We start from the raw sequence: 27,106 nt of genomic DNA, 5'->3' as shown, positions 1-27,106 counted from the left end.
GTTTGGTGTGATTATGGGCTATCTTGCAGCAGCAAAGAAATGTGATGCCAGGTATTGTGCTGTTAGTTATCAACAGCAAGCCTTCTGATATAACTGCCATTGTTGTAAATGTGTTTGCTAATGTGGAATATAAACAAACTGGTTATAATACGCATTTAATTTGAAATGCAATGTCTGAAAAGTTGTGGACAAATAAATTCTTGATACAAGCCATATAATTTCAAAATTGTTATTAAAAGACAGCAGAATGTGCACCCAGAAGCACATATTTAAATAAAGCAAAATATTTGCAGAGATTCATGATCCATGTTTATAATAAAAAAGCAGCACTGATGCAGGCACAGGAAAATGCTAGCTAATGAAATAAATCTGTTGAAAGTATAAAATGTACTGTTTATATGTTAAAATTTTATTTTCATATACACATAAGAAAAAAAATTGACAAATATACATCATTTTCTAGAAGTTAAAAATTTCATTTGTTTACAACCAAAAGTGAGAGTGGGATTTTACCATTTTATGTACATCTGTTTTTTACAGAAATATATGAAATATGATTCTGCTGTGATTAGCTTATCAAAATAATTTCAAATACCAATCATTATAATCCAAATACTTAAATAAATATATACATAATCTAAATAAGGATGAAAGAACAATTACATGAAATAAAGTAGCTAGAATTGAGAATCTGAATAATGAAACAAAACAACAATTATCATATAAAAAATATAGAATTGTTCATTGAATTCTACTTAAAATGTGGGAGAAGAGAGATTTCAAGAATTATGTTAACTAAAATAGGCTTCCTATAAATGACATAATAACTGGACAAAACTATTAAATTTTTGGTACTCTTTGATTACCTGCACACCACTCTACAAAAGCATGGGAAATTAGCACCATGTCGCCAAAAGCTATTTGTCTGATAACTTGCAACAACTGATGTCGCAAAAATTATTTACATGGCAACCCCAGATAGGTAAATAGCATCCTCATCAAACGGCTTTGTTCCTTCTGACATTTTTGACAGTATGACTGCAGATTACGATCTTTCCTATGGGAATTTCAGTGTTTAGCATAGCAATGGACCACATAGCGAAACCTTGTACTAAACTTCCTACATGCATGCAGCATATTGTAACTTGGTTAAAGATATTATGCACCTCTTTTTTTTCCCCTTTCCATTTGAGTATTTTGGAGCAAATGTTGTAAGCAGATCCGAGTTTGTACAAATCTCTGACAATTTTTTTAGCTAAAAAAGATAGATCACTGTGTACATGAGAACAACACAAAAAACCAAAACATATGTCTAATGGAAAAAGAGTAATGTAAAAAATAAGCAGCATTAGACACATCATTAAACTAGATGTAAAGATACCCAAACAACTTTTTCTCTCTGGTTTATTTGGTTTATTTAATTATGGCATAGCATACTAGGGCTATCTCCCTAAGGGGAGGGATGCCTTCGTGGAGGCCTTTCTAAGGGAAACTGGCTCGTATACACGTTACACATGGGAAAAACCATGAAAACGCCCATGCAGCCAGCTCGTTTGCGGGATTCGAACCTCGTTTTCTCTCTGGAGTTACCAACAAGTTTGGGTATGTTGTTTGGGATGCATGTAATCAGAAATAACCAAATTTTCCTTAGAGAAACACAGACGTCATCTCTCCCTATGCTTGTTCGTACTCTAATCTGATTAATGATTTGATTTTCCCCAGCCTTCTCATATTCTTTCAACTTCTCATCATTTTTATGTAACTTTGTTTAGTACTTTTCCATTAAGGCCACTTGGCACATTTTCTCACTGAATTTGTTTTTATTTGCTTAGCTGGCACCTCTGCAGAAGGTTTTCAGCCTCTATCTTCCAAGTTTTTTATACTAGTAATGTACATAAAAGCCATCAAAAATCCATGCTAAATTTTTCTAATATTTATCATTAAAAGAGCGTAATACTTGTTTACATAGTGTAATATTTGTTTTACATACTTGAAAAAGTGACTTTACATCTATGCTAGTGACAAAAACTTAATGGATTAAAAAATTGAATAATAATTATAAAATATTTGTTTCCTGTTAAAATAATAAGCACAAGTACGTTTTTCCAAAGACAATTTTTATGTCACTAAATATTTTTTAAAAAACAATGTTTTTTAATTTTTATTTATTTATCTATTTATTTTAATGAACAGTTAACAATGAGATCGTTTGCCTTTTGCTATCATTTGGCGAACATAATCTATATGTTCTGGAGAAAGTCCAAAGGCTTGACATTCTGCATTGAAAGCATCCACAGTGTTCAAGCCAACAAGATATCCATTTAGTTTTGCTGCTAATGTTGAATCAATTAAATCACTCTCCTTAATACCAAGGCTTTTAAATAGTTTTTCATGATGAGTCTGGAGGTAATATTTTTGGTGGTAGCTGAAAAGCAAAATACATATTTTTAATGAATGTATGAAACAAATACCTTCAAGCACTATACTTTAAATTTTGCACAAAGTAATCCAAGACTTGTGATGTATTTCTTAAAAATGTATCTATAATTTTTTCATACCGATATATTTTACCGATATATTCTAAATTTATTTAATATGAAATATACAATCAAAGCTTTAAAAAGGAAAAGTAATAAAACTTAAAAAAAGAAAACAATATATAATAACAAACTGTATAAAAATTATAACAACAGAATAAAAAATCAGATAAAATTTGTTACAGTTTTCCTGAAAATATTTCTGTTGAAATAGAATAGATGAAGTTCATCACAATAATGTAAAAAAATTACTTAATTTAGAACAATTACTGCTATCTTATACACCACAGGGTTAATTGAAAATTTACAACATAAATCTTATCTTCAGTTTCCAAATTTTTAAATTTAGAACTTTTTAAATGAGAAATAATAAAAAGTAACAATTTTAGAATTTCAGTAACGTCTCAGTCTCTGTATTTAGATTAATTGTTCATTGATGTCGGTTATTCTTAAAATAATTTCACAAGCTTGAATTCTAAAAATTAAAGTATTAATCATTTACTTTTTCCATACGATGGATAGCAAGGTTCAAAATATTACTGTATCAATAAACAGAGCAATGAATGCCTGAAAACGTGAATGAAATCTTTATATCAATATTATATCATATAATCTTTATATAAATATAAGCTGAGCATTTAATATAATATATAATAAATATTAGCAAAGCAAAAATGTTAGCAATAATGAAATATTTATCTTATGTTTAAAAGTATTTATTTGACACAAAAGTGGAATTTTCTCACAACAAAATTTAGTATTTTAACTCTAAAATGAATATAATTTAGTATGCCTAGGCTCTTTTAAAATAATAGCAGCATTTAAGTGTGCATAATTTATGAAGAGCTTATTAAAACATATACACATAAATTTAATATTAAAAAGAAAAACATACTTTTCAGCATTGTAAAATCTATCAAATGGTTCTATAACTGTTACAACTGGTTTTCCAATTAGTTTTTCCTTTCTCTGTTTGCTGTCTAGGGCTAATTTCTTCTCCTCTTCATCCCTGTAGAAAACGGCTGATCGATACTGTCTCTTATGCACTTCTGTTGGATCATGGTTCTCCCAATATAACTGCAATAATTTTTCATAGCTAGTTAAATCAGGATCATAATCAATTTCTATTGCTTCTGTATGGTCACCCCTGTAAACACAATCATTATTATTAATTTTATGAGCAGTAAAATTTTTACATATAATAATTTATCAGTATTTTTAATGTTATTATTGAAACAGAAGAGATTTATTTCAAAAAAATTAGGTTTGAATAATTAGACAAGAAACATCCACAGATACAACTATTGGGTTGGCAACTAAGTAATTGCGGATTTTTTTTAGAAAATTTTTTCATGGAACTAAATAACTTTATTCTGTAATGCATTGCCCATTTTGATCAATGACTTTTTGCCATCTTTCAGGCAGCATCATAATCCCACGTTCATAAAACTTCTGGTTTTTATTAGCAAAAAACTGAACCAGGTACGATTTGACATCATCATCATTATTGAAATTTTTACCATTCAAGGAGTTTTGTAAAGATCGAAACAAAAAGTAATCAGATGGTGCAAGGTCAGAACTATATGGTGGATGTGGCAAAACATCCCAACCAAGCTCCAATAATTTTTGCCGAGTGACCAAACATGTGTGTGGCCTTGCATTGTCATGATGGAATACAACACCTTTTCGATTTGTCAATTCGGGCCGCTTCTCTTCAACTGCATTGTTTAATTTCGTTAGTTGTTCAATGTAGACATCAGAATTAATCGTTCGGTTGGATGGTAAGAGTTCAAAGTAGACAATTCCTTTGTAATCCCACCAAACTGATAACAAAACCTTCTTTTGATGAATATCAGCTTTTGATGTTGTTTGAGTTGGTTCACTTGGCCTGCTCCAAGATTTTTTCCGTTTGATATTGTTGTAAACAACCCATTTTTCATTACGTTTCTTTAGCAAATTGCAGCTGTTAATGCGTTGCATTAAATGTGTTTCTTTCAGTTCGTGAGGAACCCACGTATCGAGTTTTTAAACATAGCCAAGTTGTTTTAAGTGATTTTCAATGCAAATATGTGATACATGAAGCTTCTCTGCAATCTCACGTGTTGTACTGTGACGATCCGAATCGATTATTGCTTTGATTAGGTCATCATCAACTTCAACTGGACGACCAGAGTGTTTTTCATCTTTGAGTGAAAAATCATCCGAAAGAAATTTGGCAAACAAATTTTGACACTGCCATTCTTTTAAGGCTTCATCACCATAAACAGCATATAACTTTTTAAGAGCTTGTGATGTGTTTTTCCCTTTTCAGAAATAAAGAAGCAAAATATGACGAAAATGTTCCTTTTGATTTTCCATTTTTCAACAAACGCCAAACAAAAACTACGCAATCGATCAAAAAACTTTTTTTACTGATTGACAGCTGAACTGCCAACTATCAAATAACAAAATGTGTTTTACATTTGTACTACGTCTGCAACCCTAAAAATTCAACTGAAGCCATCTACGAGTGAAATCCGAAATTACTTAGTTGCCAACCCAATAAAAGCTCTATTTTAATCTGACTACTATTTATTCTTCAATCAGTCGTCATTCCCTTTTGAAATGATGAAATACTTTTAGTTCAATTACACAATATAAAATAATATGAAGTATATTTAAAAAAAAAGGCATGAAGTGGACTATTTTCTTAGTTAAAGATGCAATTAGCATGAAAATTGATAATGCACTTCAATAAGCATATTTCCAACCTTGCAATTATTACACGAAATATAAGATAATATAAAATGTGGGAACGTATGAGGGCAATTCTGAAAGTAAGGTAGCAAGAAGGTGTAACAATCCTCCTCTCTCATGGTTTAAGTTTTCCTCTTATTCAAATTCCTTGTCTGGAAAATAGCAATTGATTACAGAATATGAATGCTACCAGTAAAGGTACTTTGTTATCACATGTACCTTAGTAGAAGTTGTTAAATTTTCAGAATGTACCAAACCATGTGCATAACGCAGCATCACAATTTTTATACATTTTTTTTTTCGGAGAAAGGGGGCATTCTAACTTCCAACATTTTTTTAAGCAAATCATTATATTTTTTAGTTCAAATTTAATTTTAAAAATCTACTTGTTGGCAGAAACAGAAGAAACCATGGTAAAATTTCTGCAGAAATAGAGATTTTTGCCACAAAATCTCTAAAGGGAACAACAAGGAGATACATTTGGTAGATAGCAGGTGTTGCTAAGGTTTCCACCACAATGGCGAGTTTCTGCAATTCTCTCTCTTTTTTTTTTTTTTTTTTTTTTTTTTTAGAGAGAAACAGATTGCTGGGTACTTGGAGCTGAACAGTGCACAAAAATTACAGAAAGATGTGGAGACAGATGTAAGTGCTTTATTTTTTAATGTACCATGTAATCCTTACTTAATAATTAAAATTTGTATATTAAATTGTTGTATGATTTCTTTCACGTTAATAATGTTTGCTACCTTATGATATAAATCAATAATTCAGGAATGTTTTAAGAAAAATCACAATAACCACCAACCTGCACCTGATAAGTAACTTTTACCTTTTCAACTGTAAAAAATCAGGAAATTGTGCCAAGGTGGCTATGCTAATATCTTAGTACCATAAACGGCACAGGTAGTGTATCAATATAGTGCAATATATTTGTTGATCGAAATGTAGTTAAATATAATATTAAAATTATCAGTTTCTTCCTTTGCTCTTCCGTTCATTAATTTTATTTAAATATTAATTTTCACATAACAGTCACTGTCATTTATATACTTAATTATTTTTATTGATATTACTTATTGCTTCCTACTAAGTTTCACATTTTGAAATTAAACTTATTTCACACTTTTTCAGAGATTTCAAATCCAGTACTTTAAATAACACCTGAAATTCTTTTATGAACATTCAATTTGATTGATAACAGTCAAATGAGTGATGCAACTAAAAGAGAGATTTCGAATAATCTTTGAAGGTGACACAGAAGAATTTATATCAATGATACAGAATGGTTTTCATAATGATACAGCAAAATTAGAGCAGTCTTTTTTATTCCAGATCTGCAGAATAATCTTTGACAATTGCAAAAAGGAATAGTTTTTTCTTTTAATACCATAACTAGTACGTTATGGCATAAAAAGGAAGTTTAAAATGAAAAGGGATTTAAAATATCAATATCCCACATACAAAATATATTGTATATGTATATATATATATAATACACAATCCATTATATATACACTCATGTGCAAAATTAAGAGGCTTTATACATTATGCCGAATTTCTGAAAAACTAATGGATAGATTTAAATGGAATTTTATACGAATTATTTTGCAAGATTCTAACTAAATTACCTTTATGTTGTTGGCTAGATCTTTACTTGACCTGTGAAGCAACTATTTGCTATGTTCAAACTGTATCAAAACACCACCTGAAAAGAGTTATTCAACTCAATAAAAGTATTTACAGTTGGCACTCTGTGCTTATAATCTGAGCTAATACTTTTGGCTGTAACTCAAAATAGAAATGTGAAATTAAAAATAAGCCTAAGTCAAATAATCAGCTGAAGCTGCACAGGGATATTTAACACTTAGCCCTATCACCAATGTAGACAAACCAACAATTAAAATGCATGGCCATAAAATAGTAAGCTTAAATAACAGTGAAACAATGTGGCCAAAAGGCAGAACATGCTCTGTCTGAAGTAACTCGGACACCAACTTAAATAGTATCTTCCTACCCTACTTTGTATAACACATGAAACTAAAATAACATTCTGGCAAGAGAGTGCAGGTTGAAAGCAAGAGCAATAGGAAAAGTTGCTTCAATATAAAATTAACTGTTAAGCAAATTAAATACCGTAATTTCCGGAAGAAACGCCGCAGCGTTTACGTGTTTAAAACTTAAATTTTCAGCGGGTGCGGCGTTTAAGTGCACTAAAAATAAAATATTTCCTATGATGGTCATTGTACATAGACTGGTGCTGTTCCCACACAAAAGACCACTCAGTTGCTTTTTGCGAACGTTAATTTGTTTACATTTTTTCCCTTGAACGGACCTACATGCCTTATTCACCCTAAACAAGATCTCAGAACAATAACATTCTTCCCCCTTTCAAATCAACATTCTCATCAGTTTGAATAGTCTCTTTCCTCTGCCATTCGATGAATCTTCCAGGACCCGTCCTCTCCCCACCCCTGCCTTTTCTGCAATTTTTTTCAAAGGCGGACACGACTCCACCTGCCTCGCAATAACGAACTCTGACGTATTTCCCCTTCAGCATGAATGGATTTTTCTTGGCATTCTGCCAAATACGGATCCCATCAGTTTGGGTACAAGTACTTGTTGGATAGTTTTTAATTAGGGAGCGGAAAATTTTTGAAAATGTCTCTAAACGGCACAGAAGCTATACATTTCTTACCTTTAATTTATTTTTGAGTTATGGTTTCATTTCATGCATTTTTCTTAACTGGTATGTCATATATCAGGACTTAGGTTGAGTTTTTGCATCTATACGGCCCACGACATTGTCACGCGCAATTTAATCTATTGCGGCATTTACGCTGATGCCGCGTTTCTGTGTAATTTAAATTTTTTTCCCGCCATTTTTCTCGAGTGCGGCGTTTACGCTGATGCGGCCTTTCTTCCAGAAATTACGGTAAATCCTCACAACACAGAACGAGATGTACCATTCAAAAGTGATATTATGTACACATGATTATCAGTACAGTTCACATTACAGGGATATCTAAAACCCACATTGTGATATCAAACTAAAAATGAATCTAATATGGGTTATGGTCCCCTCTAACAGGTTGCTCAGCATGATGGATAGAAGGCAGTTTAGGAGTCCCTGTGGCAGTGAATCCCACTCCAGCAAGGCAATTTTCAATGCTGGAATAGTTCTCAAAGGGGGAGCCGAGATGAATTTGCCCTCCAATAGTGACCCAGACATGCTCTCCAGGGTTAAGGTCAGGAGATCTGGCTGGCCAATCCATGTGGTGAATATCTTTCACTTTCCAGGTAATTGTCAACCAGTTGAGCATTATGTGGATGACTGTTGTCGTCCATTAACACTAACCCAGGACCTGGTGTGTCTCTGAAAAGTCAAACAGAGGGCTGTAAGATCTTCTCTCTATACTTCATAGCAGTCAGGGAGCCTTTGTCAAACATATGCAGGAGTGTGCAGCCGTCCAACATAATGCCTGTTCAAACCATAACATCTCCACCACCATAATGGCTTTTCTCCCTGATGAGGGAGAGATGGTGCTGTGTTCCAGGCCTTCTCCAGATACCGGTTTGCTTCGAATCAGTGTCCAGACTGAATCTAAACTCATCTCTAAAATGCATGATGTTATACTGAAGTATGGTTCAAGGCACATGTTGTCTGCACCATGCTAAATATGCTTTCTCATGTCTTGCAGTAAGCAGGATGCAAACAGTGGGTCTTCTGGCATACAGCCCTGTCTCATGAAGCCTTTGGGCAACCATGGACCAAAAGTCTGGTTCCAGTAGCAGCATGCAGCTCACAGTTGAGCTGTGAAACTGTAGTAGTTCCTGTGTCACCATGCTGAAAATGCCAAATAACAATCCTCATTCATTGTTCGAGATCTTGGCCAACTTTATCCAGGTTTTCTCACTATGCATCTGGTGTCCTGAAACAGTTTCCACACATTGTAGACATAAGTGTACATTACACTGAGCTCCCTAGCCACCTGTGCTTATGATTGGCCTGCCTCCAATCTACAAACAATTCTTCATCTCAAGCTATCATCCATACATTTGTGGCTACTCAGTTTACTCGATACCTTATAAAATTTACCAGACATGTGCAAGAAACACGATGAATATCATGAAAAAGCACACAAATCACCAAAAACCCTTCATATGCTAATATTCTCTCCACAATGATAAATCTGCAGAGACGCACATGCATGCTTACATATTTGACTCTGAAAACTGCATTATTCTTTGGTGTCATAATTAGTACTTCTGGTTAAATACTTTTCGTAAAAATAGACATAATTTGGAAATTCTCTAAATTTTGCACTTGTGTGTGTGTATATATAGTATGGATTGAAAATACATTAAGTTTTCCGTGCAATTATTATTCTTCATTTATTAGGCCATTTGAAGATATGTAATACTTGTATATGAAAGTAAAAGCTTTAGGGCTGTTCGACTCAAGCAATGACCCAGAATAGATTAAGATTAAATTCAGTTTCATGAAGAAAAGCACTACAACATATAAACAAACTAACAATTAAAAACATCATTCATGAATTTTAATAAAAAACTGATTTCTGCAAATTACTTCTTTTAAATATTCTGCTTAAATTTACTATTTTCTAAGACTGTGAAAAATTCAGGTTTTTATCGTTAGCCTTTCCTATACAGTATAAAGTCTTTAATCCAGACGTCCATAATCCAGAATGATCTATAATTCAGACCTCAATGCTACAAACTTTCTGCGCATGCGTAAATGCATTGCATGCACATAATACCTTTACGCATGTGCATAATACGTTTACGCATGCACGTTTAACGTATAACGAACGGTATAAGCTAGGCTAAAATTATCTAATTATCTATTTCAGTTAATGTTGGAGATTGCATTGTTTCTTAATCTTCTAATTGGATGCGGCTTATTATTTTTTGCAGACTGTTAGAGCAATTTTATAAAAAGTAAGCTTGAACTTTCGATTATGTCAAAAAGATTTTTCGATTCTGGAGCTGCCAAAGAATCTACAAAGCAAAAGCATGTTTCGATCTCCATCAAACAAAAAGTGGAATTGCTGCAAAAAATGGATAAAGGCATGAAGAAAGTGACAGAGAGGTGATTTGTTTCTCTAACCATTCCGAAATCTGTTAATTAATTTCTTACTGCTCTGCAGAAGGGGGGAGGGGGGACATCGCGGCGCAATGCACTGGAAGTTGATCTGTCAGCACTATCCACATCTTCAGGGCAGATGTTTTTATTTTACAGTCAAAAGTCGTTAATTCGGACACCCATAATCCGGACCTCAAAGCTACAAACTTTCTGCGCATGCGTCGGGTTGACGCGTTAGACCTTTACGGCTGCGAATACGCGTGCACAAAATACGTTTATGAATGCGCGTTTAATGTATACCGGACGATATAAGCTAAGCTAAAATTATCTAATTCAGTTAATGTTGCAGATTGCGTTGTTCCTTAATCTTCGAATTGGATTCGGCTTATTATTTTTTGCAGACTGTTAGAGCAATTTTATAAAAGTAAGCTTGAACTTTTGATTATGTCAAATAGAATTTCTGATATATATTTACTAATATGTAAAGGATCTACAAAGCAAAAGTATATTTCGAAGTCCATTAAACAAAAAGTGGAATTGCTGCAAAAAATGGATAAAGGCATATCCTTTGTTTATCTAAACTTTGTTTATCTTTAACGACGCGGCGCGCAATGAATTGGAAGTTGATCTGTCAACACTATCCTTATCTTCAGGGCAGATGTTTTTATTTTGTTTGGCTTACAATTCCTTACTAAATGTAGTATTTCCGTCTTTGGTATGATTTAAATCAAATTCCTCGTCATTATAATTTGCTTCCGATAGCGAAGAAAATGACAGAGGTTATTGAAAACTGTTGGAAAATATGACTTATTGTAAACCTTTTACCGCATCATCTCTCCTCCTTGAAATATTTATTTAGTTTAGTTCTTATTTTAAATTAATATAGTAGTTACTTCTACTTCTACTTCTTTTTTTCACTGCCACTGTTTGCGTTGAGAACGGACTGTTTCAGCCTAATTGATATGCAAAAACGAAACGTGATGTTACGTCATCTGGAAAGCCGATAGCTGATTGGTTGCCGTGAGATGACGTCATGCCTACTTCTGGTATAAGTATCTCGCATCGCTCTGGCTCAGCCCTTCTAGTTCCTGCTTTCCTGGCAATTGGGTGTGCAGTTTCCAGCCCCTTTTGAAGGATGCATGCAGTCCGGTGAATAAGTTCCTTGGTTCCTCTCCACAAGATGGCTGTTCCTGAATAAGTTCCTTGGTTCCTGTCCACAAGATGACTGTTCCTGAATAAGTTCCTTGGTTCCTGTCCACAAGATGGCTGTTCCTGAATAAGTTCCTTGGTTCCTGGCCACAAGATGACTGACTGTTCCTGAATAAGTTCCTTGGTTCCAGAGGCTACAGTGTGAGTGACTGCCGTGGGCGGCATCCATGTTCTTCATGAAGGTGGCATTTAAAATAAATTAGCGGCGATTCCTCGTGTTCAACTAATATGAGCGGAGTTAGGCCGGATATAAATGCTTTCAAGAACTTAATCTAAATTTCAGGATTTTCTTGACCATTGATCATGGACTTATTGAATGTGTAGCCAATTTCATTTGGGCCGCATAATTACTGTTTAGGGCATTTTATTTGTATTGAATGCCAGTATTTTTGGAGACCAGGTAAAAATATTATTTGATGAAGTTTGAAACTTCTTTATTGTCATCAATGTCTGCACAACATACACTCATGTCCAAAATTATCTTTACATACACAAAAATGATGATATTCAATGAAATATCGAATCAATGTGATCCGTATTTGCAGGGAATGTGTGAAAACCAAACCTAATTAGCATTATCCAATCAAAAGTAATCAAACGGTTTGTGATATGCAAATCTAGGCGTTACGTCATCCAAGGGTGAATCAAGCGCTTTGCGCAAACTGAATATTTGAGTGAATTTCTGCAACATAGCGTTTGATTTCAGTGTGTAGGGACTCAAAGCAGTTTGTTATGGCTTCGAAGTATCATTTGGAAGAATCTGTAAAGTGGCGGCCGTTTAGAAGCAGGGCAGTCAATCATGGAAACAGCCACATGTCTGAATATTTCAAGACAGACAGTCTCTAAGCTATGGAAACAGTTTCAAAATGATAGAAGTGTTATAAGGAGGCCTGGACAAGGTCAGAAACGAATGACAACTGCTTCTGAAGATCGGTATCTGGCATTAACTGCCCGTCGTAACAGAAAGGCTACTTCTCGCCAGTTAAGTTCAGAGCTTGCAGCCGCCACTGGAACTGTTGCAACACGGCAAACAATATACAGAAGGCTTAATGAAAAAGGCCTTTATGCCAGAAAGCCAAGGGTATGTGTTTTACTGTCTTCACAGAAAAAGAGGGATCGCTTTAATTGGTGTAAAGAACATCAAAACTGGACTGAACATGAATGGTCCCATTTTCTCTTTACTGATGAGTTGCGGTTTAGTTTAACTGGTGATTCTAAACGTGTTTACATCTGGAGGGAGTCAGAACACGAAATGATCCTTCGAACATTGTGGAATGTGACCGTTTCGGTAGTGGAGGTGTGATGGTATGAGGTGGAATAATAATCGATGGACGTACGCCCCTACACGTGTTCAGCAGCGGATCTGTGACAGGCCAGATATATCGAGATGAGGTCTTAGATCCTTATGTAAGACTTTTCAGGGGTGCATATGGACCTGACTTTTTATTTATGGATGATAATGCCCATCCACATCGAGCAAACCTCGTTGATGAATTCCTTGAAAGTGAAGACATTAAGCGAATACCTTGGCCACCAAACTCTCCTGACCTTAACCCGATAGAGAACTTATGGGACTACCTTGGAAGAGCAATTGCACGTATACATCCTCCTCCTAGAGATGTAAATGCTCTGAAGACGGCATTGCTAGAAGAGTGGAGATTAATTCCCCAAACTGTGGTTAACAACGTTATTTCCAGCCTTAAAACACGTTGTGATATGTGTGTACAAGTCAGGGGAGATCATATTCCATATTAAATTCGTAAGACTTAATTCTTTTTCTGAATCATTCCTTTTTTTCTTAACTCTCTTTGTCACACTTTATTACCATTTTTATTGTTTCATGCTACAATTTTATATCATATGAGGTGATCTTCAATTTTTTCTTTTGCATTTATGTGTCATCATGTTATGTATGATTCCACGAAAATTCATTAAATTATAAGTCATAGTCTCTGAGAAATCCGTGAATTTATGCATGTAAACATAATTTTGGACATGAGTGTAGTATCTCAGGGAGCTTTTATTGCTACTACTACTAAATGTTTAATTTTATAAACTTTAAACTTTGCTTTAGCATCATTTTGGTTATGGGCCCAGCCCCTGAGTTATTTTTAGTGCAGACTTTTGAAGTTTACAGTTAATTTAGGACTTAAGAGATTGGGGGGCGGTTTTAGTTGAAATTCAAATATGGCTACTGTTAATATTATGCATAATATTGCTAAACTTGAGGCATGTAATTACTTTACATGGTCTAAAGATATGAAGTTTGTTTTAAATGAAAAAAATGCATGGCTTTTGGTTAAAGGTATTGAAAAATGTCCTGATTTAAATGATGTTAAGGGTATTACAAAAGAAATTATTGCCGACTATCAAAATAGAAGTCATTTGGCATTATCTTTAATTTATATGAATGTAAGCCCTGAATATAAAAATTTGATAAGTGAAATTGATGACCCGGTAGTGGCATGGAATATGCTTGCCAAATACTTCCAGCCAGATTATCGATCTAGACATATGTCCTTGTTTTCAGAGTTCTTAAATTGTAAAATTAAGCCAAATGAAAGTATTAGTTTCTTTTCTTCTAGATTAAAACGCGTAACCGAACAGTTAGCTGATATTAATCAGGCTGTAAGAGATATATACATATGTTTTCAGTTTCTTAGGTTCCTTCCAGGTAAATATGATCAAGTAGTTCAGAATGTTTTGAGGTGGCCAGATGAAAAGTTCATATTTAAAAATGTTGAACTTGAAATACTAGCAGAGGAAACGCGTCTTAATTTAAGAGAGATAGATAGGGAAAATTCCAATAAGACTATAGAAGTTCAAAGTACGCACTTTGAATCTAAATTTAAGCAGATCAAAGGGCTCAAGTGTTATAAATGTGGCTGTCCAGGTCATATTCAAAAATACTGTAGAATGAAAGATAATTTTTCCAGATCACCCTCGCCTGTTTCTTCTGTTTCCTCAGCTGTATCTAGTAGTAATAAAACATCTATTAAGTGTAAGAATAAACCCAAGTTGAGTAAAGGTAAAAATAATTCCCATGCTCAGTCCCATTTTATAGCTCAAGCTAATGTTAACAATTTGGAGGAAAATGATGATAGTTGGATTTTTGATACTACTGCATCTCATCATTTTTGTAAAAATCGTGAATTGTTCGATACTTTTTCTCCTGTGAAAAATGAGAATATGCTAGTAGCTATTGATAGGGTAACTTTTCCAATTGATGGGAAGGGCACTGTTAAAATGAAATTTGGGGATACAGTTATTTTGCTTAAGGATGTTTTATACTCACCTGAACTGAGACGAAATTTAATATCTGGACCTAAGGTGGATATCAATGGAGCAAGATTTTATGGTAAAAATGGCAAATTAAAGTTACTGATGATGAAAATGAAACCTTGTACAAAGCTAAGTTGATAGGAAGTAACTATCATGTATTACCGAAAATAGTGAAAAAGGGGGACAAATCTGTAAAATTTGAGGCATCCACAGTTCAGACAATAGTGAATTATGGCATGGTCGGTTTGGTCATATAAATTATGGTGCTATTGTCAGGACTAGTAAGAGACATTCAGTTCAAGGTCTTCCTGTGTTAAAGCACTCACCTAATTTGTTTCGTGAACATTGCCAAATCAATAAACAAAGACGAATCTCCTATAGACCCTTAGAAGGTATTCAAGTAAAGAGGCCGCTTGAAAGGGTTTTTTCTGATGTATGGGGACCTATTAACATTCCAAGTAGGAATAGTGAATGTTATTTCGTTTCCTTTATTGACGAATATTCTCGTTATGTGGTAGTGTACCCCATTGTAGAGAAAAGTCAAGTGTTTGAAGTATTTGAAAGGCATATAGCACGTGCAAAAAGATCTTTGAACCTTAAGTTGAAATACTTTAGGACTGACAATGGGCGAGAATATGATAATGATCAATTCAGGTCATATTGTAATAAAAATGGAGTAAAGCACGAATTTACAGATGTATATACTCCAGAACAGAATTGAGTTTGTGAGAGATTTAATCAAACAGCTCTCAACAATGTACGTGCAATCTTACATGATAGTGGAATGAGTTCTAAATTTTGGTCAGATGCAGTAATGTATTTTGCATATTCATTTAATAGAATTTGTCATAAGGGCCAAGATAGAACCCCATTCAAATTGTACAAGCGGAAACCATCAGTACATCACCTTAAGGCATTTGGAACGATTGCCTATGTGGGAATTCCAAAGGCTAAAAGAAATTCTAAGCAACGAAAGGCCAAAGGCAACGAAGGACCGGTTGATTGGTTACAGTGTACGAACAAAAGGGTACAAGATTTGGTTGGAAAATGAGCAAAAGGTAGTAGAAACCCTAAATGCTACTTTTAAAGAGTCAATTGGAATGCAGAAAAGTGGCAGTGGAGCTGCACTGGGCAACCTTCCTGATTTGGAATCTGAAGAAAGGGTAGAGTTCCAATCTACTGATACTCCAGTTGGCTATTTACCTGAAATAGAGGAAAGAACCGATACCAATGTACCTTCTTCTACAATTGGCACTGACACTCAATCTACACTGAGACAAGTAACTTGGCTTCGTAAACCTGTTCCAAGGCCAGACGGCACTCGTACGGATGTGTATTATTTTGAGAGGGGGTCTAATCAAAGACTACGATCACTAAATGATGTAGAAAGGTATTGCACTGAACATAACATTCAGTATGATCTACCTTGTTTGACTTCAAGGGAAGCAATACTTATAGTGGTGAAATCGACCCAACTGGCACTCCTTCAACGTCATACACCCGAGATAGCTGACTAGAGATTTCAATTCCAAACACTTATAACCAGGCAATGAAATCCACAGAAAAGCTTAAATGGATAGAGGCAATGGAAGAGGAAATGGCCAACATGTGAAAGCATAAGGTATGGCATCTCGTTCCACTTCCTAAAAACAAGACTCCACTAGGTTGCAGGTGGATTTTCAACATTAAACGCGACGAATTTGGAAACACTGTTCGTTTTAAAGTTCGTTTATTTAGTGGCTCAGGGTTATCGGCAAATTAAATACGATACCTATGATGAAACCTACTCTCCCGTAGTTAATTTTTCAGTAATAAGGCTCTTTTTCTCCCTTTTAGTTGCACACCTTGGATGGGCAAATATACAATGCGACGTAAAAAGTGCCTATCTCTACGCTCCTTTATCAGAGGAAATTTACATGTCCCAACCTCAGGGTTTTGAAGAGTGAGATAAAGAAACTTTTGTGTGTCGTTTAGATAGAGCCTTGTATGGTTTGCATCAGAGTGGGCGATTATGGTACTACGAGTTGGATAGAACACTATGTAACCTAGGGTTTATCAAGTTTGAGTGGTGTAATTGTGTCTATCGTTTTAAAGATTTTGTCATTCTGTTGGTTTATGTTGATGATATAGTTGTGTTTGGAAAAAGTGAAGTTCAGGCCAAAAGGATATTAAAAGTCCTGAATTCACATTTTGATTTGAAAATTTTGGGTAAAACAAGAAAGCTTTTGGGAGTGGAATTTGAATATGAGAACAATAGTGTTTTAATTCATCAGCAATTATATGTAGAAGACATAGTTGATCGATTCAAGTCTTTTAAAATACAAATTACTTCCCTTCCAATAGTTAAAAGTGTGAAATACTCCAAGTCTCAAAGTCCCAGTACACAAGAAAAAACGACTGAAGTGATGAATTATCCTTATAGAAATGTTTTGGGATGTCTCTCGTTTCTTTGCAATTGTACTCGTCCGGATATAGCTTATGCTGTTAATATATTTTCTCAGTTCCAAAGCAATCCTGGTAAGTTTCACTGGGAATTATTACTTAAACTTTTAGGATACGTTTCCAATACCAGACAGCACAAACTTAAACTGGTATGCAAGGAACTGAAGCTCAATATATATTCAGATTCGGATTTTGCCTCAAGCAGAGATGATATGGTGTCTATTGGTGGACAAATAGCTTTGTTGGGAGAATCACCTGTATCTTGGCATACATTTAAAGAAAGGGGAGTGAGTTTGTCTACTATGGAGGCTGAATTTATCTCCATGACTGAATCAGCAAAAGAATTAGTTTGGTTTAAAAACATCTTGGATGAATGCATTCAGTTTAAGATTGCAAGTAACTATGTTTCAAAACCAATATTGTTTGCTGATAACATGGCTGCTATATTTTTTACAAAATCACCCATTGAAAACTCAAGGACAAAACATATAGATGTGAAACTATTTTTCATTCGTGATCTATTGAACAGGGAAATTTTTGATTTAAAATATAAAGTAAAGATAATCTGGCTGATCCCATGACAAAACCGCTGACTAAGCATAACCTGATAAGATTTCGTGGAACAATTTTCTTATGAAATTTGTTTTTGTGTGTATTTAAATTAAGAGTTTTGTTTATTTGAAAATATAAGTTATATTATTATGATGGATATTAGGTAAACATAAAACTGTATAGTGTAGAATGTTGTATGATTGACCAGGGCCCTGGATAAAAGTATTGAGTGTGTGATCATACATATGTCTTTGTATTGTTTTGTAACATGTTGGACTTTCTTGTTATGGTAAAATTTTGAATAATGGGATAAGATGTTCCCAAAGGAAAATTTTTCTTAAAAAATTTCTGAATTGAATGAAATTGTGATATTTATTTATTTATTCTTGTTTTGAATTTTTGTAAAGATACTGGCGTTCAGTTTTATTTCAGGTCGAAGATGATGATGTGGGGGGCATTTGTTGGAAAATATGACTTATTGTAAACCTTTTACTGCATCATCTGTCCTCCTTGAAATATTTATTTAGTTTAGTTCTTATTTTAAAGTAGTATAGTAGTTACTTCTACTTCTTTTTTTCACTGCCACTGTTTGCGTTGAGAACGGACTGTTTTAGCCTAATTGATATGCAAAAACGAAACGTGATGTTACGTCATCTGGAAAGCCGATTCGTGCCGATAGCTGATTGGTTGCCGTGAGATGACGTCATGCCTACTTCTGGTATAAGTATCTCGCGTCGCTCTGGCTCAGCCCTTCTAGTTCCTGCTTTCCTGGCAATTGGGTGTGCGGTTTCCAGCCTCTTTTGAAGGATGCATGCAGTCCGGTGAATAAGTTCCTTGGTTCCTGTCCACAAGATGGCTGTTCCTGAATAAGTTCCTTGGTTCCTGTCCACAAGATGGCTGTTCCTGAATAAGTTCCTTGGTTCCTGTCCACAAGATGGCTGTTCCTGAATAAGTTCCTTGGTTCCTGTCCACAAGATGGCTGTTCCTGAATAAGTTCCTTGGTTCCTGTCCACAAGATGGCTGTTCCTGAATAAGTTCCTTGGTTCCTGTCCACAAGATGGCTGTTCCTGGATAAGTTCCTTGGTTCCTGTCCACAAGATGACCATTCCTGAATAAGTTCCTCGGTTCCAGAAAAACGAAAAAATTTCGATTGACAAATTAGTCAGTATTCTCGACACTGCAATTGTAGGACTTGAACAGCGGAACTTTGTAACTGAACAAGAAATTATGTCTGTTTATAGAATTAAGGAGAATGTATTATCACGTAAAAAACGAAGCAACTTAAACAACTTACATTGAAAGAAATGTTTAAAAAAGTAAACAAATAAATATTAAGCTTTTTTTTTTTTTTTTTTTTTGTAAATTTTGATACACTTTAGATCATAATTGTTCTTTATTTCATAAATTACTGTTTCATATTTTTAATTTTATAATTTCTGCATGCCATCTTACCAGATTTAAACTGATGATCTATAATCCGAAAAAATCGATAATCCGGAATCGCCGAAGTCCCGACGAGTCCGGATTAACGACTTTTGACTGTATTCAGCTTATAATTCCTTACTAAATGTAGTGTTTCATCTCGATATGATTTAAATCAATTTCCTCGTCATTTTAAATATCACAAATACAAATCAAATAGTTTTCTGGTTGCAATTTTCTAATTTCGACTATACGTAATGTATGCTTTACGCATGCACGCATTGAAAGAAATGTTTAATAAAGTAAACAAATAAATATTAAACTTTTTTTTTGTAAATTTTGATACCCTTTAGATCATAGTTGCTCTTTATTTCATAAATTATGGTATCATATTTTTAATTGTATAATTTCTGCATGCCATCTTACCAGATTTAAATTGATTATCTATAATCCGAAAACACCCCTAATCCGGAATTGCCGAAGTTCCGACGAATCCACATTAAAGACTTTATACTGTAATTAAAAAAAGACTTCTTTATGAATTTGATTTTAACTTACACTTGTCATAGAAGTTTTTTACATGAAAAAAAAAAAGTACAATTTTTAAAGATTTTCAGACTTTTAAGAAAAAGTGCTGAAAAGAACAGTTAAAAAAAATAGCTATATGCCCATTCTGATGGTAGTCCGTTTCTTACATGAACTAAGGAATAAGAGAAGAGAAAAGTATACCAGTGACTAGGCCTATACTAAAAGAGGAGGTAAAAGCTCTTAACAGAGTTTCACAGGCTATTCAGGTAAAAAAAAAAAAAAAAGGATTTTAACATGAATCACGGACGGATACATCATTTTAAAAGATTCTTCAGATGGCAATGAAGTTATTAAAAGTCAATGACATACAGTCAAAAGTCGTTAATTCAGACACCCATAATCCGGAATGATCTATAATCCAGACCTCAAAGCTAAAAACTTTCTGCGCATGCGTTGCATTGATGCATGCGTATAGGCATTTACGTGTACGTGTAAGACCACTGGCTGCGAATATGCGTGCGCATAAAACGTTTAGGCATGCGCGTTTAATGTATAACGGATGATATAAGCTAAGCTAAAATTATCTAATTCAGTTCATGTTGTAGATTGCGTTGTTCCTTTTAATCTTTGAATTGGATCCGGCTTATTATTTTTGCAGACTGTTAGAGCAATTTTATAAAAGTAAGCTTGAACTTTCGATTATATCAAATAGAATTTCCGATATATATTTGCTAATATGTAAAGGATCTAAAGCGAAAGTATGCTTCGAAATCTGAAATCTGTTTATCAATTTCACGCTGCTCGGCGGGGGGAATGCCGCGGCGCGCAATGAATTGGAAGTTGATCTGTCAGCCCTATCCTTATCTTCAGGGCAGATGTTTTTATTTTATTTGGCTTATAATGCCTTATTAAATGTAGTATTTCATCTCGATGTACTCCGTCTTTGATACGATTTAAAACAAGTTCCTCGTCATTATAATTCGCTTCCGATAGTGAAGAAAGTAACAGAGGTTATTGAAAACGAAAAAATTTCGATTGACAAATTAGTCGGTATTCTCGACACAGCAGTTATAGGACTTGAACGGCAGAACTTTGTAACTAAACAAGAAATTACGTCTGTTTAAAAGAATTAAAGAGAAAATATTATCACATGAAACGAAGCAACTTAAACAACTTACATTGAAAGAAATGTTTAATAAAGTAAACAAATAAATATTAAGCTTTTTCTTTTTGTAAATTTTGATACTCTTTAGATCATAATTGTTCTTTATTTCATAAATTACTGTTTCATATTTTTAACTTTATAATTTCTGCATGCCATCTTACCAGATTTAAACTGATGATCTATAATCCAGAAAAATCGATAATCCTGAATCGCCGAAGTCCCGACGAGTCCGGATTAACGACTTTTGACTGTATTAATTTCTGTCCAAACAGTTTAGGGTATTGGCATGCAAAGGAAAATATCGCACCAATGGAAAAATTCTAGTGTTATATTACCATGCTCATCATCAAAATTCTCTGCCTGTTGATGGTAGAGGCAGCAGAAAGGAAGATGAAGGAAAAGCAAAAATATTATGATGCTCCAGAAAGGCAATGAAACCTATGTAACTTAAAAACAAGAAACCATGGATGATAGCAAAATTGTTTTCAGAAAGAATAAAAGAAGTAGAAGACAAATAAGAAATAAGATAAAAATAAAGAAACAGAAAAAATTATTTTTACAGACAACTATGTTGCATAATCATATACATAGCTGTCTTAAAAAAAAAATCTATCATTCTTCAATATCTGCCACCAAATTATAAAAACAAGCTTCAACACATGAATCTATGACTATTCATCATTTATCTCTTAATTATGAAATTAAACTCAAGATATGGACCTGGATATAAAGAATCATCACAAGAAGAACAACATGAAAGTAATAAACAGAAAGAAGATGTAATAAGCACATTATAAAGTCCAAGACCCAGAATTGTTGGGACTTCTTCATTTCTGGATTTTAGATCAGTTTAAATCTAATAATATCACAGGTACACACAGAAAAGGGGTGGGACACCAGAATTTCATCAGAACGGTCACATAAGTATAGTCCCACTGCACTAATTATGCAGTTCTGCCTAAATTTTGAGGAAAAACACCCAAAAAGCAATTTGAAGGCCCCCCATCCATCTTCCCCAACCACAAACATTTTAAGAGGTCTTTCAGTTTGCCATGTATTTTGAGTGCCATATAAACACCATACACTTACAAACATAATCCGGGCCTGGATGGGCACTAGTAAGATGACATATAAATCTAGTAACACTGAAGCTTTACTCATTATTTAGGTCAGATAGAAGAATGCTGTAGAGACGGCACAAGTGCCAGCGCGGTCACACCAAGTGGCAGAATAATTTTAGAATTCCGAGAAGCATCAAGCATCAAAGATTAGGGATTGCAAAATTTTTAGAATTTAAGAGGCCCTGGTCAGCATTGTTCCAGAAAGAGGGAAAACCAAAGTCCATGCCCAGTTCTTACAGACCTATCTGCTTACTCTCAGCGTGGGGCAAGGTCCTTGACAAGATGCTTACGCAGAGATTAACGTATTACCTGGTCAAAAACAAACTACTAAACCCCGCCCAATTCGGGTTTACTAAAGGGCGGAGCACCACCGACGCCCTCAACCGTGTTCAAGACATCATCTTAAATAACAGACAAAATAACCTCCATACGTGTATAATATCGCTTGACGTAGCTTCCGCATTCAATAAACTATGGTGGCCAGCGCTCAAAACAAAACTAAAAGACCTGCGATGTCCAAAGAATCTTTACCAACTGATCGCAAGCTACCTCACAGAACGTCAAGTGACCTACAAAAGAGACGGCTTAAATATCACGATGAATTACCACAAAGGAGCCCCACAGGGGTCTAATTCCGGACCCATCTTGTGGAACATAATTGCAGACTCAGCGCTGAACATCTTGGAGACAATGCCAAGATACAAGCTTACGCCGACGATATTATACTCATAATAGACGGAGGCAATAGGACAACAATAGAGCGTAAAGCAGACGCAGCACTCAAATTGCTTGCAAAATGGAGTCAAGACAACAAACTGTGTTTCAGTATTGAAAAGACACAGATGATAGTCTTTCCAAAAAGTTCAAAAATAGACGCGAATCCACCACGCATAAAGTGGGAAGGGCATCCATTGCGACGCCAGAATACCATTAAATACCTCGGATTCACGCTTGATAAGAAGCTCACGTGGGTATCACATCTTACGGAAGTCCGAGATAAGACGCATCGAATCATCAATAAACTAAACAGGATAATCACAGACAAGTGGAGCCAAAAGGGGCGCCTGTTAAAACATCTATACCTTAATGCAATTGAACGCATGATCCTCTACGGCTGCCCAGTCTGGATGAATGGCACAGCAAGAATATGTCAAAAACTACATCAAATACAGCGAGTAATCCTGTTAAAAATCACCAGTGCGTATAGCACCACATCAACCGCAGCACTTCAGGTCTTAGCTGGCACGCTCCCACTCGACCTAAAAGTAGAATTAGAAAGATCAATCTATCGACTTCTACATTACAAAGAGGACCTTCACACTAAAAAAGATTTACATCTATCATATGCCAGCATAGAAAGCTTCCAAGATTCCCCTAACTTACACCCAGGAGATCTACCCATCCTTTCCTGGTGCAAATCACCACCCTCAGGACAACAAAGAGTGATTTTTTCTGACGGTTCAAAAATTTCAGGACGAGTAGGGGCAGCGTTCACGGTCTTTTCGAACAATGAAGAAATTTATCAAGCACAATTCCGTCTAAGCGATCATGCTTCAGTCTTCCAAGCCGAGTCCCTAGCACTCAAAGAAGCAGCACTATGGTTAGGTACACAACCAGCAGCTCACACTTCATTCTTCACAGATAGCATGAGCGTTCTGAATGCGCTGAATTCCTTTCCTCCAAAACATCCGCACACGGCAGCACTTAGAGAGATCTTCTTGACGTTAGGCTCTTCCATACCTTTAAAGATCAACTGGATAAAAGGACATACCGGGCAGAAAGGCAACGAACGAGCGGATGAACTAGCTAAGACTGCAGCTCTCAAACCAGAAATTGACAAGGAAGTTCCGCTTTCCGCAGAAGTTGCAAAAAGGCTCCTCAAGACAGCATTTCAAGAGACATGGGCATCACGATGGCAGGAAGAAGAGACAGGAAGATTTACTTACAACATCTTCCCAATACCTTCTCTCAAGAGGCTGAAATGCAACCGACTCTTCCTCCACGCCTGTACCAACCACGGGAAATTCCCAGCGTATTACAGACGTTTCCTCAGACGGGACGTCAACTGTTCTTGCGGTTTTCACGGGGAAGACGCGGACGCACTTCATTACCTGCTCTCCTGCCCTCTGACAGAGCACCTTCGACAGCAGTTCTTTCCTTCCGACTACATCACATATCCTGTGAATAGACTGTTCACGGACTATTACTGCAACAAGGGCATCTTAGAGATAATGAAGCAAGTGAATGAAAATAATTATATCCAAGAAACTACAGATTAAAGTAAAATGTAGAAAGGCGGCCTAACCGTCAGATTGCTAGCAATGAATAGGATAACTTCCTAACCCTGTAGTGCCATTAACTCAGTTTGGCGGAACAGGTTAAGTGACCATATCCATATCCTCCCACTAAGGAATCCCCCCCCGTCATGAAAAATCTGAATAATGCAATAAAAATTATTGTTATTCTTGAATTATACTTTTTTTTATATAAACATATATTGGTTACGGTTAGTTTAGCTAATATACTTTATTTTGTTATTACAAACAATTAAAAAAAGAGAATTTTTAAGACAAGCAAAAGTATAAATTATTTGTGACCTCTATAATTTGCAGTTCATGCTACAATTCTTGAGATAAAAATTCTGTAACCTTTTATTGACCACACCTCTCGCTTAAAATACTTACTTAGGTCAATGTTTACAGCACTAAATTGGTGCATAATGTTTAATTTAGAAGTAAAATATTCTTTAAGGTTTTGTTTTATTCATAACTGAAGCTGCAGATGGAGAGGGCCACAAACCAAGTCTGCGGCCACCTAACAGAAGTAGGTTTGGTTTATGTAATTACGCCAAAGTCAAAGGGCTATCTGGCCAAAGGGAGGGATGCCATCGTGGAGGACTTTCTAATGAAAACTGACTCGCATACATGTTACACATGGGGAAAACCACGAAAACAACCATGCAGCCTGTCTGTTCGCAGGATTCGAAATTCGGACCGAACTGCCAGGGTTCATGACTTTAAAGCTTGGCCTCTGCTGAGCCTAACAAAAATAGGTTGACTGTTTTACTTAATATATAATGAATCTCTTCCGATGAAAATTGCCTTTTTAGGCTAGAACTTTATAAATGCATTCAGAAAAATTGGCACCAAAAATTTTCCTATTACCATGTAGCTAAACTGAAAACAAGAAAGAGAAGAAATGAAAGAGGGGGAAAAAATTAAATTAATGAAAAATGAAATGAAAATTTATACATTTTTAACAGATATTGCGAAAAGTTATTGGTGATAGCAATTGGTAGTTGTGGACTGTATATTAATTCATGAAAGTCAAGTTGAGAAACTTAACAACATTTATTTTCTTTCAAGAAAATTAATGCTGCTTAAACGGGCAAAGAGTGAGTAAGGAACAATTAACAATTGACTGTTGCTTTGTTCGGGCAGAGGAGCAGAGACTCGGTGTGGACCGAGCGCATCCCTATCCATGGTTCGTAGCCACATTTTAGTTAAAAAAATAAGCGCCTATAAGCACTTTTCAAGCACATTTTAAGAAAAAAATAAGCACCTGTCTAACTACATTATACACAACTGCATAACCTTAAAAATTAGACTTGTGATTTAAAATATGAGAAATGCAGTATTTATTAAGAGAGAATAAGCATTACCTCAACTATGGAAAATAATTACTTTTTTTTTTCTTTAATTTTAAATAACAGTTCAATTTACAGAACTAGTTTACAATGAGAGAAAAAAAACTGTGCAGAACTAAATTATATTACAAGATTTAATGATGAAATTTCAGTTCAAAATGAGAAAATAAATAATAATAAGGCATATTTATTGTATTCGCTTGGAACCCAATAATAAATATAATTTATTTTTCCACTCATATTGATATTTAAACAATTTAAATCTAAATTCTGAACATTTTCTAAATTTTCATTGTATATCAGTTTTCCCTTAACAGATATTGCAAGCAAAGTAATTTAAGTAAAAAAGAGTAACATTTCTGAAATTAGAAGACAGAAATTTGCTTCATGCAGTCATCCTTTAACAGTAAAAGCTTAACTAACCCGCATACTTGGAAATTGGCGAATATTCGGACAGTCGAGCGTAACTTAAAAAAGAGGAGCTGAAGGGGGTAGACTGTAGTTGCTCTTTAGATTTTTCCACTAAATAAATGCTTTTGACATTTCGATATGTGCATCATATAAAAATAAACCAATGAAACTGAAAAATATTCTGCTTAGCAAGCACAGTAAAACTCTCATAAACAAATCTCGGACAGAACATCAAAATTAATTATCTCTGCAAGATATCGCAAATGTTATTGCGCAATATGTGTGCCATAATTCTTTCCTACGTGATATTATGCAATCGGAATCAACAGCTGCTGGGATTGGGAGAATAAAGAATTAAATAACTGGGGTGTTTTTCATTCTAATTTTCAACAGACGGCGTTAAATTTCCAGCAAAGAATCATTCTTTGCTTGGGTTGGTAGACCACAGAACTTTTAGTCCTATTCAATCCAGATTGGAAAGTGATTAGAAAAAAAAAAAAAAAAAAAAAGTTCGTTGCTTGTTTTGCAGCGAACTGTAACAGTTTCAATATTCGAGATTTTACGGAGAAAGGGGAGAACCTTCCAATCCTCGTACTGTATAATGTATTGGACAAAAAAATGAAATTATTTTGACTATTCGATTACTTTCCCTTAGGTAGAATTCATCTCCCAGTGGCTTTCAAGATTTGGCATGCCTACCACCATCACTACTGACCAAGGCCGATAATTTCAATGTCACTTGTTCGCATCCCTCACCTCCCTTCTTGGCATTCGCCATATTCGCACAACACCATACCATCCATCTGGAAATGGGATGGTGGAACGCTTTCACCGATCTCTCAAACAAGGTCTGAAGTGCCACAGTAGCACACACTGGACAGAAGCCTTACCCCTAGTCTTGCTTGGTCTTCGCACAGCATTCAAAGAAGACATTGGTAGCACTTGTGCTGA

At 35.0% G+C, this 27,106-nt stretch overlaps 1 protein-coding gene across 2 annotated transcripts in view; it reads right to left on the bottom strand.

Annotated features, from left to right (window-relative positions):
• Positions 1 to 2,096: 2,096 nt before the first annotated feature.
• The window catches only part of LOC118201802 (peptide methionine sulfoxide reductase-like), a 40,908-nt gene continuing 15,898 nt past the window's right edge, over positions 2,097 to 27,106 (bottom strand). Inside the window, exons 2-3 of one of the 2 annotated variants that reach the window (XM_085810498.1) lie at positions 3,433 to 3,684; positions 2,097 to 2,425 (exon numbers count right to left, since the gene is read on the bottom strand). In XM_085810498.1, coding sequence (XP_085666624.1) covers positions 2,194 to 2,425; positions 3,433 to 3,684 — 484 coding nt within the window. In that variant the 3' untranslated portion in view covers positions 2,097 to 2,193. The remainder of the gene's footprint in view (positions 2,426 to 3,432; positions 3,685 to 27,106) is intronic. The other variant, XM_085810499.1, reaches the window with a different exon arrangement.

The sequence above is a fragment of the Stegodyphus dumicola genome, chromosome 2, assembly GCF_044657685.1.
Source record: "Stegodyphus dumicola isolate Sdum_Otavi_A_Nest chromosome 2, ASM4465768v1".
Classification (NCBI taxonomy): Eukaryota; Metazoa; Arthropoda; class Arachnida; order Araneae; family Eresidae; genus Stegodyphus; species Stegodyphus dumicola.
Note: the sequence above shows the minus strand (reverse complement) of the source record. Positions and strands in the feature narration are given on the sequence as shown.